Here is a 15,006-nt window from a genome sequence, read left to right as displayed (position 1 = left end):
TCAATTCTTTTGCAATAACGCTTTAGGGTCGATTGTTTATTGTTGAAAATATTAAAATTTTTAACTCCTGGAACTCAGCATCAGAGCTGCGATTTATCCAAGCAACATGTTGAATATAAATAAGGAAAAAGAATTTATCATCGCATTTGATTTTCTTTCTATCAATAGCGAGTAACTATCGCAGTAAGCATGGAGATCTTGGCACGTGGCTCAATGTTTTGTCTATCTCGTTTTGGTTTACTTTGAAATCCTTGAAGGACAGTCTGAAGCAGAAACAAGCTCGAAATTTTGAATGCAAACGTCAAAATTCGACATTTGAAAACTATAGCTCAAAATTCATCATCTTTATCGAGCAGTTAAAATGACATACGAGGCACTCACGGGTTACTTCAGCAGCAAACAATAGAGATCACACTCGGCTCGATTGTTACAAAATGACAGATTCAAAGATTGGTTGAAGATTATTTTTTTGTGTGTTATGTTTTGTTCGATGTGAATATAATTAACGATAAATTTAGCTACTAATTAATTACAAGTAGGTATGAAGCACTAGAAGGTAGCGTTATCATTTCGAATGTTCACACAAACTTTGGCATCACCCCCAGAAACTGCTCTTAGTGTGCGCGACTTTCCTCCCGGTCTCCCGGGAGCCAATTAACTTGGCTTGTTGTTTGTCAAACGAAATAAAGCTCCCGGGTGCCCTTTAAATGATGTTCTTAGTGAGCATTCGAATCGCACGGTTTGCTTTACGTAGAACGAAAACGTGAACTGCTTTTTTCAAGTACAAGTTTAAGGATAGTCATTCATTCAGGGGGTTGTGATCATCTTTAATCTGATCAACACCCAACATCATTTTACATACAAATGATATGACAAATAACCAGCCCTAACATACGTGTTGGAAGACGCCTCAGTTGTATAATATGTGGTTAGTTACATATATAGACACAGACGCGGAACTGGCTTCTAATTTTAAAGTAAAAATATAGTGCTGTTAGTTTGCTTTCAGTTTAAAATGCGCGCTCAATGAAAGTGGATGCACTTTCTTCCTCCGCTATCACCTGAGCTGAGAGATCAGAATCGCCTCGGAAGGGAAGATTTAGCAACCCTAGAGAATTTTATTTTTACTATTCGTGTGAAAGTCAAGTGCGCAGTTTTTTCCTTTTTTTTTAATTGTTGTTGAGCTGCACTGTCTGTTGATGAGCGCGCCAAGATCAGGCCCCGTTTTTTTCAAGTGCGGTTGATAGTTTAGAATCCATTGTGTGACACGCGAACCATAATGCTCCTCAGTTTATGATATAATTAATGGACAATTTTTAGTTTTGTGCCATCGAAAAATTAGAACGGTTCAGTGTTTGTTCGAACATTCGAATAGGAAACGCTTAATTTTAGTTAGAAATACATGTATACCTTATATAATAATAACACAGCTAAGATTGAGAAGATCGTTTGTTCAAGTTTTGTGTATTGTGCAAAAATGTTCAAGAAAAAATAAGTTATCAAGGTAAAAGTCGGTTCTTTATCTCCTAACTAGTAGGCTATTGCTCTTCACGCTGAATGAGAAAACAACAACACGGTTTCCTAACAACCATTGCGTCAACTGTGCAATTTTTTTTTTGGCAAGGCGCGTAATGACGTTGCAATACGGTGACAAAGAACTTATCAACAAGTGCATAACAGTTGCGCCCTGCGGAATGCATTTTATGTGTCGTGTGGAGAGAAATGGTCCTATTAGGAGGGAAATATTTTCCACGGTGAAATAACTCTGCTGATGGTGATGATGATAGTTCTACATTCTTCTACAGTGCACTACAGTTTGAATTCAAACTATTCAGTACAACAGCAACAATAACAAAAACAACGAAAGCCGCTTTGTACTTAGTCAACAACATTACGCCAACAGCTGAAGGCACGAGGAAGCATCAAAATAATTTACTGAAGAAAATATCAACCACGGAAAAAGAAATTGATTATAAAAATGGGTAATATTTCAGAACTCAGTGGTGCCAGGAAATCTGTTATTACAAAAGTGATTTTCTTTTCGAATCCAGGTTTGGACTTCATCGAGGGTGGCAGCGCCGATTACGAGAATGCACTGATTCTGACCGGTTTTGGAAAATTCCACTACCTGTTGCTAGTGGTTTGTGGGTTAATTTACGCAAACACCGCGGTTGGCATTACAATTATTTCTTTTGTTCTACCGTCGGCGACTTGTGATTTTCAAATGACGTCCGAGGCAAAGGGCTGGCTTACAGCCGCACCGATGCTGGGTAAGTTGATGAATATTTTGTTGGCACCAATGATCGTGAAAATATCGGGCACACGTGCTTGATTGTTGTTACCCACAATGGGTTCACGTACCCTGCGGAATTATTAGTGGCTCAGCACGTGCGCTACAGTTGCTCTGTATAAGTTGCGAATTGACCATTAAATGTAGTGTCAGCTATATACCTGGTGTCTTTATAACAGTGTACAGGTATATACCAAGAAGCTTTTAAACTGTGTTTAAATTTTGATTAGCGATTCGCCCGATAAAACGGCACCAGACATGAAGGCGCTAATTGTGGAAAACTTTAGGATTTAACTAGTTGTTAAAACGTGCTAAACGACATCTTTAATGCGGTGTAATACATAGATTTTCAAACATCGCTTTCAATTTCTTTCACTTACTTTTTCAACTCTTAAAGTATCTTTTGATGTCGAGGCGATTTTTTTTTTCAAGTTTGACCCGATACATTTCCTTGCGTCGATGGTACCTTCGATATCGACTCACTCCAGTGATGAAAACATTTATTTCCTTTTTTAAACCTAGACTATTGAGAGAATTTGTCATTAAAGACATATTTGTTTTCACCCGAACCACTTCCACAGTTATAGTAAGGTATTACCTTTGACCCGGAATTTGGTCAAGATCCATTTTAACTTGCTCGTACAGTTCATTTGTAAGGTTATATTCGGAAACGTTACTGCTGGTGATTGGTGCACCGACTTGCCACGGTTGCATGAAAAGAGCCAGCCGCCATGAATGGACGGTCCTATTCAAAAATTGTTAAAACAATTTTGTTAACTCTAATTGAGGGTGAGTTCAACTGAAGAAATAATTCCCAATGTTCACTTTGCAATTCAGCCAGTTTGAGGAAAGTTGTAAGTTCCAAACGCTCTTTTTTGGTTTTTCAAATGCTCGACAACTTTACGAAAACTATCTATGGGTTGTTTGTCGGACATTTCCATTTGAAAACGATAAGAATGTATCTTACGTATCCTACTTTTAATGCTGGAGTATACTTCTCGTTTTCACGGACACTCGATCGACACTTTTGCAATAAAAATTTGTTCTTCCGGTGATTTCTAGCTTCCAATATGCTCGACGTATAATGATGTGATCATCTGACAAGACAGCTTATCGGGCATCCACAGGATGTGAGTTTTGGTGGACGAGAAATACGTCGTTTTATTTGCACGATTGCACGATCCGATCCAAATCAACGCTATCGCTGCTACTTAGATACGCACCGAAGGTTTTTCGGTTTCGTAAATTTTTGCCAAATTATCACTATCACTTCCGTATGTCGCTATAGAAGGGCTATCAAGGGGTGACATTATTGCGACAATCATTGAAAAGACCATTTTACGAACTGATAGGTGACACGGAACCTGCTGATGTTGGTATTGCTCAGCGGTTCAGTGCTTTCCGTCAAAATTTCATTCATGAAATGAGTTTTGAAACGCTTCATAAAATGGTCTATCATCAAAAACTGAAAATAGAGTAAAAACAACTAACACCTCGGTGACTGGTAAACTGAGACGCCGATGAATGAAAACACAGCATACCACAATTATATGGCTTGCTTTGATCAGGCTTTAACAAAGCTGATAGCAAGTCACTTTTTAGTGCCTTGGTCATTATTTCGAGGCTGGCCACTGAAAAGTCCCTATGTTCGAGGCAATTGCATTGAAGTCTTTTTCTCTTTTATTTGGTGTCTGTTATAAGCTATTTTGAGCATAAAAACAAATCGTAGGCCCCTATTACAGAAGACGAGGCGAATGGCGAGTTACTCGTCTGACCAATTTTGATATTGCAGATGGCGAGTCGGCTTGATTTTGAACGAGTAGCTCGTCTGTCAATCAGCCATCACCAGCCAAGTTTCACTCGCGTTACCTAATAAAACATTTTGCTCACCTCGTCAGTGACTGCGGGCGAGTCGAGTTGCTCGCCTCGTCTTCTGTAATAGGGGCCATAATTTGATTTTTCTTGCCACTGCACAGTGCACAATGGTCCAGAAACCAAATTTAGGGGGAAATTTGGGTCTAGAGCTCTATCGCAATATTTTAGAGAAAAACTTTCTTCTACAAAGTTGTTACATATGATAATGCGCTTATTGAAAAATTATCAAAAATTAGGGTGACCAAAATTTTCGAAGCAATCAACTATCTAACTTTTTTATCTTTGAAGATAGAAGAAAAACTTGTTCTACAATGTTGTAGCTCCAATAATTTTAAGTAACTTTGTAAAAAAAAGTTTTTTTCTATCTTTGAAAACAACCGATTTATATTAAAAAAACACATTTTGCGCTCTAACTTCTTTATTTCAAGTTTCACCCTTAAACTGCCTTTTAACGACTTTTAAAGCTTTTTAAGAGAAGTAATTTGCAATTCTGATATCGTAAATATCTCTATTCTACTCAAAGTTATTGATGTTTTTCATCAAAAAACATACGTTTTTAATTTGTATGTCATTCATATTGGGGCAAACATAAAAAATATCTCTTGGTCTCATTTTGAAGGGCATACTTGACTCTATAAATGGAGGAACTTTTAGAGATATGTTATTTTTTAAATTTGAGTAAATTCAATTTAAAAACAAGACGAAAATTTCAATAATTTTATACATTATGCATATAAAAGCACCAAGATTTATGTTTTGGTATTTTTTCTTATAGCTAGACGTAATTACCTTTAATTTGACCCAAAAAGATCGAAAATCGATCAACTGGTTCAAAAGTTATGAATTTTTTTTAAATAAAATACATCGAATATAGCCGTTTTTTATGGTCACCCTATGTATTTTATTTAAAAAAAAATCATAACTTTTGAACCAGTTGATCGATTTTTGATCTTTTTGGGTCAAATTAAAGGTAATTACGTCTAGTTATAAGAAAAAAATACCAAATCGTAAATCTGGGTGCTTTTATATGCATAATGTATAAAATTATTGAAATTTTCGTCTTGTTTTTAAATTGAATTTACTCAAATTTAAAAAATAACATATCTCTAAAAGTTCCTCCATTTATAGAGTCAAGTATGCCCTTCAAAATGAGACCAAGAGATATTTTTTATGTTTGCCCCAAAATGAATGACAAACAAAAGAAAAACGCATGTTTTTTGATGAAAAACATCAATAACTTTTAGTAGAACAGAGATATTGGCGATATCAGAATTGCAAATTGCTTCTCTTAAAAAGCTTTAAAAGTCGTTCAAAGGCAGTTTAAAGGTGAAACTTGAAATAAAGAAGTTAAAGCGCAAAATGTGTTTTTTTTTCAATATAAATCGGTTGTTTTCAAAGATAGAAGAAAACTTGTTTTTACAAAGTTACTTAAAATTATTGGAGCTATAACAATGTAAAACAAGTCTTTCTTATATCCTAAAAGATAAAAAAGTTAGATAGTTGATTGCTTCGAAAATTTTGGTCACCCTAATTTTTGATAATTTTTCAATAAGCGCATTATCATATGTAACAACTTTGTAGAAGAAAGTTTTTCTCTAAAACGTTGATATAGAGCTCTAGACCCAAATTTCCTACTAAATTTGGTTTCTGGACCATTGTGCAGTGGTCCAGAACGTGGATTTAGCGGTATTTAATTTTTTGTGCAAAAACGGCTGTTGTTTAGTTTGTAGTGTTTTCTAAAGATATTTTGTATTTCGAAAGGGGCTTCTTTTTAATGAAAAAATATTAGTGTGGCCCTATTTTTATCAAAAATAGCAAAACTAACTTTTTTTCAAAAAAAAATCACAGGAGGGTTGTGTGCTAAGCCACGACCGCAAGGTTGAAGTAGAATACTTTTACAAGAAAGATAACTTGGCTGCTTGCGTGTCAGTCATTTCGAAATTGGATTTGTTTCGTATATACCGCTTGTTAAGCACAGTATCAACAAATCGTAATAAACATCACACTGCTGTGCATTTGCAGCAGCATCAAACTTCAGTTGCATGATATAACTGAAAAATAGGTGTGGCTAAATTGTTTCCAGTTATACCATTCTACAACGTTTGAAAAATTTTATTTCCTATGGCGTAATACTCATGTACGAAAAATACATCTCATTCATTTCAGTTTATTTTCAGTTCCTACAGATTTTCTCAGTTTCGCAACACAGATATACAAAAACGATTTCTTGTGGACATTATTTCGAGCCGGACCGATAGAGCTCTCATTAAGGCAATTCATTAAGCTATAATATGTATTGTGTCGGCTTGGAAGAAGAAAATGTTCCCGTCCCCGTGTCGCATGGAAGTAAATTGTTGCGTGTTTGATTTTGCCGATGGTAGACATGAGTATAAAGGTCGAAATTCTGCTGTGATGTCTAACCATAACCGTCTTCTTCAAGGCGCTACATCCTTGTTAATGAAGTGTTGTGAATTTTCTAAACCAGACTCAGCATCGTGAGCAGAACGTACCAAAATTTTCTGTTTGATATCGGATTTGTTCCGTATATACCGCTTGTTATGCACAGAATCAACAAATCGTAATAAACATCACATTGTTGTGCATTTGCCAGCATCAAACCTCAGTTGCAGTTTATTAATAACCATTCACTATGCTCTTCCAAAAACATTTAGTAGCCTTGAAAAAGGCCGATTGCTGCAATTGCAATTTTTATTCAATTATTGCATAAATGCTTCATGTCCAGATATACCCGCTGCAACTGCTACGCTATTCGTAGCCATGCCACAGTTGTGGCCGCTATACGCTGCCATTGGTATCCGCTGCCCCTGCATCAGCTGGTCCAGCTGCTATCGATGCTGAGATCCGCTGCAACTAGTGCGGTATCCATTGCTACTCCACAGCTGTGCTGTGGTCGCTATCCACTATCGCTGATATCCACTGCTCTGCTACTGCTGCTGCTAAGGGATGACTGCTGTTGTCGCTGTCTAGAACTATTATGAGCGGCTTCGGCTAAAACAGGCTCTTATATAGGCCAAATAGCATATTTTCAATTGGAAGGTATATGATTCTGTCGACCGTGCTTGGGAAGCAATCATATAACGACCAACCAGAGGTCGAATTTTTCGTTTAGACAAGGCTTGACTATTTTCAATAGTACAATAGTTTGAATAATAAAATTACAATTCTCTTCATTTGGGAAGAATCTTGGAAGATTTTCCAATCTATTGCTGCCAGAACGAAGGAAATCCATCGAATACTAACCGATTTATTAGCATTTGAAATTGGACATATTTTTCACTTTTTCCGGTTTTAGATTTTCATTTCACATCCCTATGTAGCTGAACTTCCTGAGAGAAGTATTCTACTTCAAAAGATACAGTTCTGCTTATTTCATAAAAGTTGTAGAGCAACTTACTTTGAACAACTTTGCTAGAGAAAGCTAGTCTTTATCTGGCATACTTTTTACGGTATGATGAATTTTAGATCGTAGGCTAGGGTGTGTCTAAAAAATCATGTTTTTTCAATGTAACTTTTTTGTTTTTGATTTTTTTAAAATCTGGTCTTCTGATGACTTTTAGAACTACTAAAGGCTCACATTTTCTCTGAATACTGGAAAGCGATATCTTATTCACAAGAAAAGTTATCAGATTTTTACTTTTTACTTTTAAAAATACGCCCTTTTCAAATGTTTGTATCTAGCTAAATAGCAGACACAATCTAAAACTATTGATTGCGTTAAAAAGGTCGTACTTGTTTGTATAAAATATTTAAAATCAGGAGGGTGGATATTTTTCTAACTCAAATAAATTCAGTTTGAATTTTCCAGTTTTGATTAAAATTTTTTGATACATGAAACTCGCATACTATTATATTTTTATTATTTTCTTGTATTTAATCGGTCTATATTACTTAAATCTATTGTGAAATCACAGCAAAAACCTTCTTACAATAGTTTTGTGGATCATGAAATTATTTTTTATCAAATTAATGTTATATCAATTATCTGGTTTTATTTATACTTTATGTATATTTGCATCATGATGTAGAATACGTCAACACTGAATGTGTTGCATATTCTGGAAGCTTCAACTCTGCTACGTTGACCGGTGGCCTATTCGTTAGAGCAATCACAGGATCAGACGATGAAAGTAATCGCTTGAAAACGTCTTCCAAATTCACCAACCGATCAAATTTTCGAGAATGGAAATCTCTGTATTTGCGAATGAATTTGTTTCGTGCTTCTTGTGCCTCCTCACTGTACATTCCTGTTGGTAGAAGCGTATGTTTAAAAATTGCAGCTCCATGAACCTTAGCTTATGTACGGTTGGGGACAAAGCATACCACCCGTAGTGTTTCACCAAAAGTTGTCTGGTTTGCTTAGCGTATCGTTCAAACTCCTGTACAGATATTTCCACCCTACTGTTAATCAACGTTAAAATCACGTAGAACCTCTCAAGTAGCTCTCTCCTCAAGTTTGTAATTTGAGATACTGTTTCATACACTCCGCAAAAACCTGCGTGCACAATTACCGTCAATCGAATTGCCACCACCAGGTAGAGGCTCATCAATTCGCAATTCTAACTGCTCTTTCAATGCATTCCGAATAGTGATCTCTCGTTTTTTTAACAACTGGGTTGTTTTTTGATACTCGTCACGATGGTTTAGCCATAATTAAACGATAGCCCACTTTCAGCAACAGTTCCATGGAGCGAATGTAGGCGTGCAAGGGTGACATCCCTAATTTGTATTTTTCGGGATCGTTTATATCACGATCGTTTTTCTGTAAATTCAATGCTTTTCCTGAACGATGACATATTTAGCAAGCTTGTGAACTTGTTTTAGTTAAATCATTAATCACTTTTGTGTCATTCATGCAAAAAATCATTTTTGATGAAATTGAAATGCAGTTGATAAAAGTTGGGTGAAGTTTCTCAATTTGTGTGTTGAGTGCAATAACTTCCTGGTACGTCAGTTGAGCGTTTTCTTTTTTAAACAATTTTTTTTTGGGTCGGCAAAGGGAAACTGAGGAAGAGTAACCATTATTCCGAATAATTTCCTTTTCTGTACCTCTCTCTGTCAACAAACGAAGAGGCACAATTAAAATTGCGAAAACATTAGAATCGCTGTACCACGGTATCGAAATCCGTACACCTTGACGTTTTTATTCAATTTTGAGCATTAAAAAAATGAAAATTCATATGATAGTTACATGTACATGTCCGTTGACCTGTTGGCCTTCTGTTAAATTAAACTATGCGTCAGTAGGCCATGAAATAAAAATAATAAAAATAAAAAATCAATCGTGTGTCGGTTTCAGTTGTCATTTCGTTGTATCGTTAGAGAATTTACTAAGAAAACGTTCTTCAGTTGAAAACGTTTTTCAAGTGGGATATACGTGTTTTACTCTGTGAATCTTCTTAATTTTGATGGAAAAGGTAAGTCTTCGTCATTTTCGAGCTGTATATAGTCTGGTGAATAGTGTAAATCGTATTTATTCAACAAAAACTGTGCCGTACGGATTTTGATCCTTGTTAATTGCTTGAATCGAAATCCGTACAGCGTGCGTATCATGCATATGTTGTTGAACTTCCTTCTTGTTTTCAGCATATAATGGAAGAAAACAAGTATAAATATACGGCAAACAATTTCGAAGGAGCTGTGACTGAGGTGCGCTAGGGTAAGTCGTACCGGGAAGCTTCGAAAGGTCCCGGCGTTCCGGTTGCTACAATAAGGGGTGCCGCAACGAAACGCTACGAAAATTGCACTATTTCAGCTGATATAAAAATTAGAAAACCGTGTGAAACTTTAGGAACAAATTAATTCTCAAAATATATTTATTCGTAAATTTAAAGATAAATTATAAATAAAAGATGTTCATTTATGTACTACTATATCTATACGGAGTTTGATTTATTGTTGTATGGACTTTGATCAAGTCTATATCGCGTGTGCGCGGATTTCGATTCAAAAGTGTACGGGTTTTGATTCAGACAAAAAACTGTGTACGGATTCCGATTCAAAACATGTTCTATTTAAACATGATTTTTTCGAGTTTCAGAGTGATTTTAATCATTTTGCTTTAAAATAGTGATAAAATATAAGTAGACCTATAAGTAAACATGTCAGTTTAAAGCAATATGTGATTTCTTGATTTTGTTGACCGTCGAAGATTATCATGTGCATGGATTTCGGTCCAGCACGGTATTCTAGAATCTCGCCAGGCTCATTTTCATCAAGAAATATTTGTTTATTACTTACTTACTTACTTACTTACTTACTTAGATGGCCGTACGTCCTAAGACATGGCCTGCATAACGTGGTTCCGCCAATTCACTCGGTCCATGGCCGCCTGCCTCCAGTTCCGCGGGCACCCGGTACTTTGCAGATCGTGCTCCATCTGGTCCACCCATCTCGCTCGTTGCGCCCCAGGAGGAGAGACCATCACCTTGTCGGAGCCCCCTGTGAGACTCGAATGGGTCCGACGTTCCACCCGAAATTCTCACACAACACTTCACATCCTCCATCGTAGCCTTTATCAGTCTTGTCAGCTTCCCCGGGAAGCCGTTTTCGTCTAGAATTTTCCATAGCTCTTGTCGGTTTATTGAATCGTATGCGGCTTTAAAATCGACGAAAAGATGGTGTGTAGGGACTCTAAACTCACGGCACTTTTGGAGGATCTGCCGCAGTGTAAAGATTTGGTCAGTTGTTGACCGTCCTTCCATGAAGCCGGCCTGATAACTTCCTACAAACCTGCTGGCTAATGATGACAGGCGTTGGAAGATGACCTGGGAAAACACTTTGTAGGCGGCATTCAGGACTGTGATCGCTCGATAGTTCTCGCAGTCTAGTTTGTCGCCCTTTTTGTATATGGGGCAGATAACCCCTTCTTTCCACTCCTCCGGTAGCTGTTCTGTTTCCCAGATCTCGACGATCAGCCGATGCAGCGAGCTAGCCAGTTTGTCGGGGCCCATCTTAATTAGCTCAGCTCCGATGCCGTCTTTTCCGGCCGCTTTGTTGTTCTTGAGCTGCCGGATCGCATCCTTAACTTCGCTTATTGTGGGGGGTGGCACATCTTCGTCGTTCGTTGCACCGACCACGTCTTCTCCGCTCCTGTTGTGGTCCCCTGCTTGCACGCCATTCAGGTGTTCATCGTAGTGCTGCTTCCACCTTTCGATCACCTCACGATCATCCGTCAAAATGCCTCCATTCTTATCCCTACACATTTCGGCTCGTGGGACAAAGCCTCTGCGGGATCCGTTGAGTTTTTGGTAGAACTTTCGTGTTTCATGTGTGCGGTGCAGCTGCTCGAGTTCTTCACATTCCTCCTCTTCCTGGCGACGCTTTTTTTCCTTGAAGAGTTGGACTTGCTGCCTCCGTTTCAGTCTATATCGCTCCACATTCTGACGGGTGGCTCTACGCAGCATTGTTGCCCGCGCTGCGTTCTTCTCGTCCAAAATCTGCCGACATTCTTCGTCAAACCCCTCGTTAAGTCAATTCGGTTGCACGTGTCCCAGAACTTCCTCCGCAGCACTGCTGATAGCTGTTTTCACGGCATTCCAGCGATCCCCTAGAGGGGCTTCTTCAAGCTCTTCCTCTTCTGGCAGTGCAGCTTCGAGCGATGACGCGTACTGTGTTGCGATGTCGTGTTGCTTCAGTCGCGCGAGATTATACCGTGGCGGGCGACGGTACCGTATGTTATTCACAACGGATAGTTTTTGGCGTATCTTAACCATCACTAGGTAGTGATCCGAATCGATGTTAGCGCCTCGATGTGATCTGACATCGATAATGTCCGAGAAGTGCCGACCATCTATCAAAACGTGGTCGGTTTGTGTTTCTGTTCTATTCGGTGATCTCCAGGTGAGTCTATGGTGGAGGTTATGCTGAAAGAAGGTGCTACGTATGGCCATGTTCTTGGAGGTGGCGAAGTCGATTAGTCTGAGGCCATTTTCATTCGTCAGCTGGTGTGCACTGAATCGTCCAATCACCGGTCTGTACTCCTCCTCCTGGCCAACCTGAGCGTTGTAATCCCCGATGATGATCTTGACATCATGTTTTGGGCAGTGGTCATATTCACTTTCCAACTGCGCGTAGAATTCGTCCTTGTCGTCATCGGTACTTCCGAGGTGTGGGCTATGCACGTTGATAATACTAATGTTGAAGAAACGGCCTATGATCCTCAACCTGCACATTCTAGGGCTGATTGGCCACCACCCGATCACCCGCTTCTGCATCTCTCCCATCACTATAAAAGCTGTTCCCAGCTCATGTGTGCTTCCACAACTCTGGTAGATGGTGTGACCATCCCTGTACGTACGCACCATCGTACCGCTAGCGCTACGATGTTGAACTTGCGGGTCTTCAATTCCTCGGAAAGCACGCGGGTACTTCCTAGGAAGTTGAGAGATCGGCGGTTCCATGTTCCGAGAATCCAATCGTTAGTCCGTTTTCGGTGCCTAGGTCTTATCCGATTGCTCCGGTCCGTACTTAACGTTATTGCGTTCGTTGCTGTTGTTTTTTAATGGTGCGGGCTTGCAAGGCCAGCGACCAACCCCACTATGTCGCAGGAGGGCCATCGTAGTGCCATTGTTTACAGTCCCGGGCACTTCCAGGACTTGAGAAGGACACTGCGTTACTTAGAACGCTTCTGTTGGTGTTGATCCCAGGAAACTCCCTTCCGAGAAAGGAAGCCCCGCCCCCTGTCAGCATGCGACCAGCAGTCCCACCAGGGTTGGTTACCCGATCTTTCCACTGGTTACTCGCACATCAGTTGGTACCACGAGAAGGTAGGGGTACGGTAGCTGGAAGGCTGAGGTTCACTAGTGGGAACTGTTATGCACCTTTGGTCCAGTCATTAACCAACCATATTATAGTTTATATCTATCGTAAAATTCAATAATGCAAATAAAATTGATAACAAAATACCGAAGAACAAACCTTAATTGCTGCTCCCATCACAACCCCATTTAAAGATCATCACAAAATTTTCTTTTCGATTCGAAGTGTCATACTTCAAATATTGAAAAAGTCTTCGTATAGTATGATCAATAAGATTCTGCAAGGGAACGTATGCTTCAGAAGTTTTTACCGTTATATCTGTAAAAGATGTAAATGTAGCATGTGGGTCATAACTGTGGTGAACATCATAATGGTACGAAAAATGTATAATTTTACCTTGGGGATAGCATCGATTCTAAGCTAACAGTAGCAGGTTGTAGGCGGGATATATATCTGCTCCTCTCTCTAATGTCGTCTTTCGTATGTTTAGGTACTGGCCTTTAGAAAAATTATTTTTACAAAGAAACCCAACTGCTTCTTCAGCTGTTAATGCCTTGGGAATATTAATTTTCTTCCTTGAACGTTTGACGCTTCTTGTATAAGTTGAGCAGTGCGACGATTGCCGGAAAAATTCTCAGAATTAATCGTCGCCTGATCGAGCTCCTCAAGCAAGAAATTCATTGCTATCTGTCTAACCTTATTTTTCTTGGTTTTACAGCAACTTTCTGCAAATGATTTACTATGACGACCTCTTACTACCAATTTCTTCGGAAACACTACAATTTGTTAGAGCCATGTTTCGTGTCGCTTGAAAAACCTTTTACGATTTCGTACACACTTCGTCCAACGTGACTTGAGCTGAAACTCTATTATTTTTATTTTTTAATGCGCCTCCACTACACAAATGCTTTTATATTTTGACAAATTTTCGAAAATGACGGAACTGCTGTTACCACTCGCGAGTTGATTTACGATCCATTCACGTGCGACTTCCTTATTGATTTTTGCTATGCGATACAGAACCAAACGATTGACAGCAGCTATATAAAATGGCACAAATCAAACGCTTGCTATGATTTACTATTTCATAGTTGTTTGTGCACACGCGAAAAGCCATCACCTTATAAAACAAAAGACTGTGTAAATGATAAAAACACTGTGTAACACAAAAACAATGAAAATTTCAAATCAAAACTGGAAAATTCAAACTGAATTTATTTGAGTTAGAAAAATATCCACGCTCCCGATTTTAATTATTTTATACAAAAAGTACGACCTTTTTAACGCAATGAATAGTTTTAGATTGTGTCTGCTATTTAGCTAGATACAAACATTTGAAAAGGGCGTATTTAAAAAGTAAAAATCTGATAACTATTCATGTGAATAAGATATCGCTTTCCAGTATCCAGAGAAAATGTGCGACTTTAGCAGTCCTAAAAGTCATCAGAAGACCAGATTTTATAAAAATAAAAAATAAAAAAGTTACATTGAAAAAACATGATTTTTTAGATACACCCTAACCTACGATCTAAAATTCATCATACCGTATTAAGTATGCTAGTTAAAGACTAGCTTTCTTCAGCAAAGTTGTTCAAAATAAATTGTTCTACAACTTTTTTGAAATAAGCAGAACTGTATCTTCTTTTGCAAAAAAGTTAGTTTCGCTATTTTCGATAAAAGTAGGGCCACGGTAATATTTTTTTTAATAAAAAGAATCCCCTTTCGAAATACAAAATATCTTTAGAAGACACTACAAACCTAACAACAGCCGTTTTTGCAGAAAAAATTAAATACCGCTTAATCCACTTTCTGGACCACTGTGCACTGTGATCAAATGACTAGCGTTCGACATCGGGCCGGGTAGGGTCCGGAAAGTCCGGTCAGAAGTCCACTGGAACCTCCAAAGTTCGTTTTTTTTTCGGTATAAAGCCTTCCGGATCAGGTAACGGACCGGGTAATGTGTCTGGGGTCCGTAAAAAAAACGACAAAAAAATAACGTGATTTGAATTTTTTGTGTCTTACAGGCTGTTTTATTTGCATTTATATGATAGTGCATAGTTTCA

General features: G+C 38.4%; 1 protein-coding gene across 3 annotated transcripts in view; it reads left to right on the top strand.

Moving 5' to 3' along the window:
* The first annotated feature begins 407 nt into the window (after positions 1 to 407).
* The window catches only part of LOC129727159 (synaptic vesicle glycoprotein 2C-like), a 23,488-nt gene continuing 8,889 nt past the window's right edge, over positions 408 to 15,006 (top strand). The window contains exons 1-4 of one of the 3 annotated variants that reach the window (XM_055684688.1): positions 408 to 535; positions 1,431 to 1,504; positions 1,806 to 1,982; positions 2,052 to 2,270. In XM_055684688.1, the coding sequence (XP_055540663.1) occupies positions 1,979 to 1,982; positions 2,052 to 2,270 (223 nt within the window). In that variant the 5' untranslated portion in view covers positions 408 to 535; positions 1,431 to 1,504; positions 1,806 to 1,978. Of the gene's footprint in view, positions 540 to 1,002; positions 1,505 to 1,805; positions 1,983 to 2,051; positions 2,271 to 15,006 lie in introns of those variants that run through there. The other 2 variants (XM_055684698.1, XM_055684682.1) reach the window with 2 other exon arrangements.

The sequence above is a fragment of the Wyeomyia smithii genome, chromosome 1, assembly GCF_029784165.1.
Source record: "Wyeomyia smithii strain HCP4-BCI-WySm-NY-G18 chromosome 1, ASM2978416v1, whole genome shotgun sequence".
NCBI lineage: Eukaryota > Metazoa > Arthropoda > Insecta > Diptera > Culicidae > Wyeomyia > Wyeomyia smithii.
The sequence above is the reverse complement of the archived record's forward strand: the minus strand, read 5'-3'. Positions and strand labels throughout refer to the sequence as shown.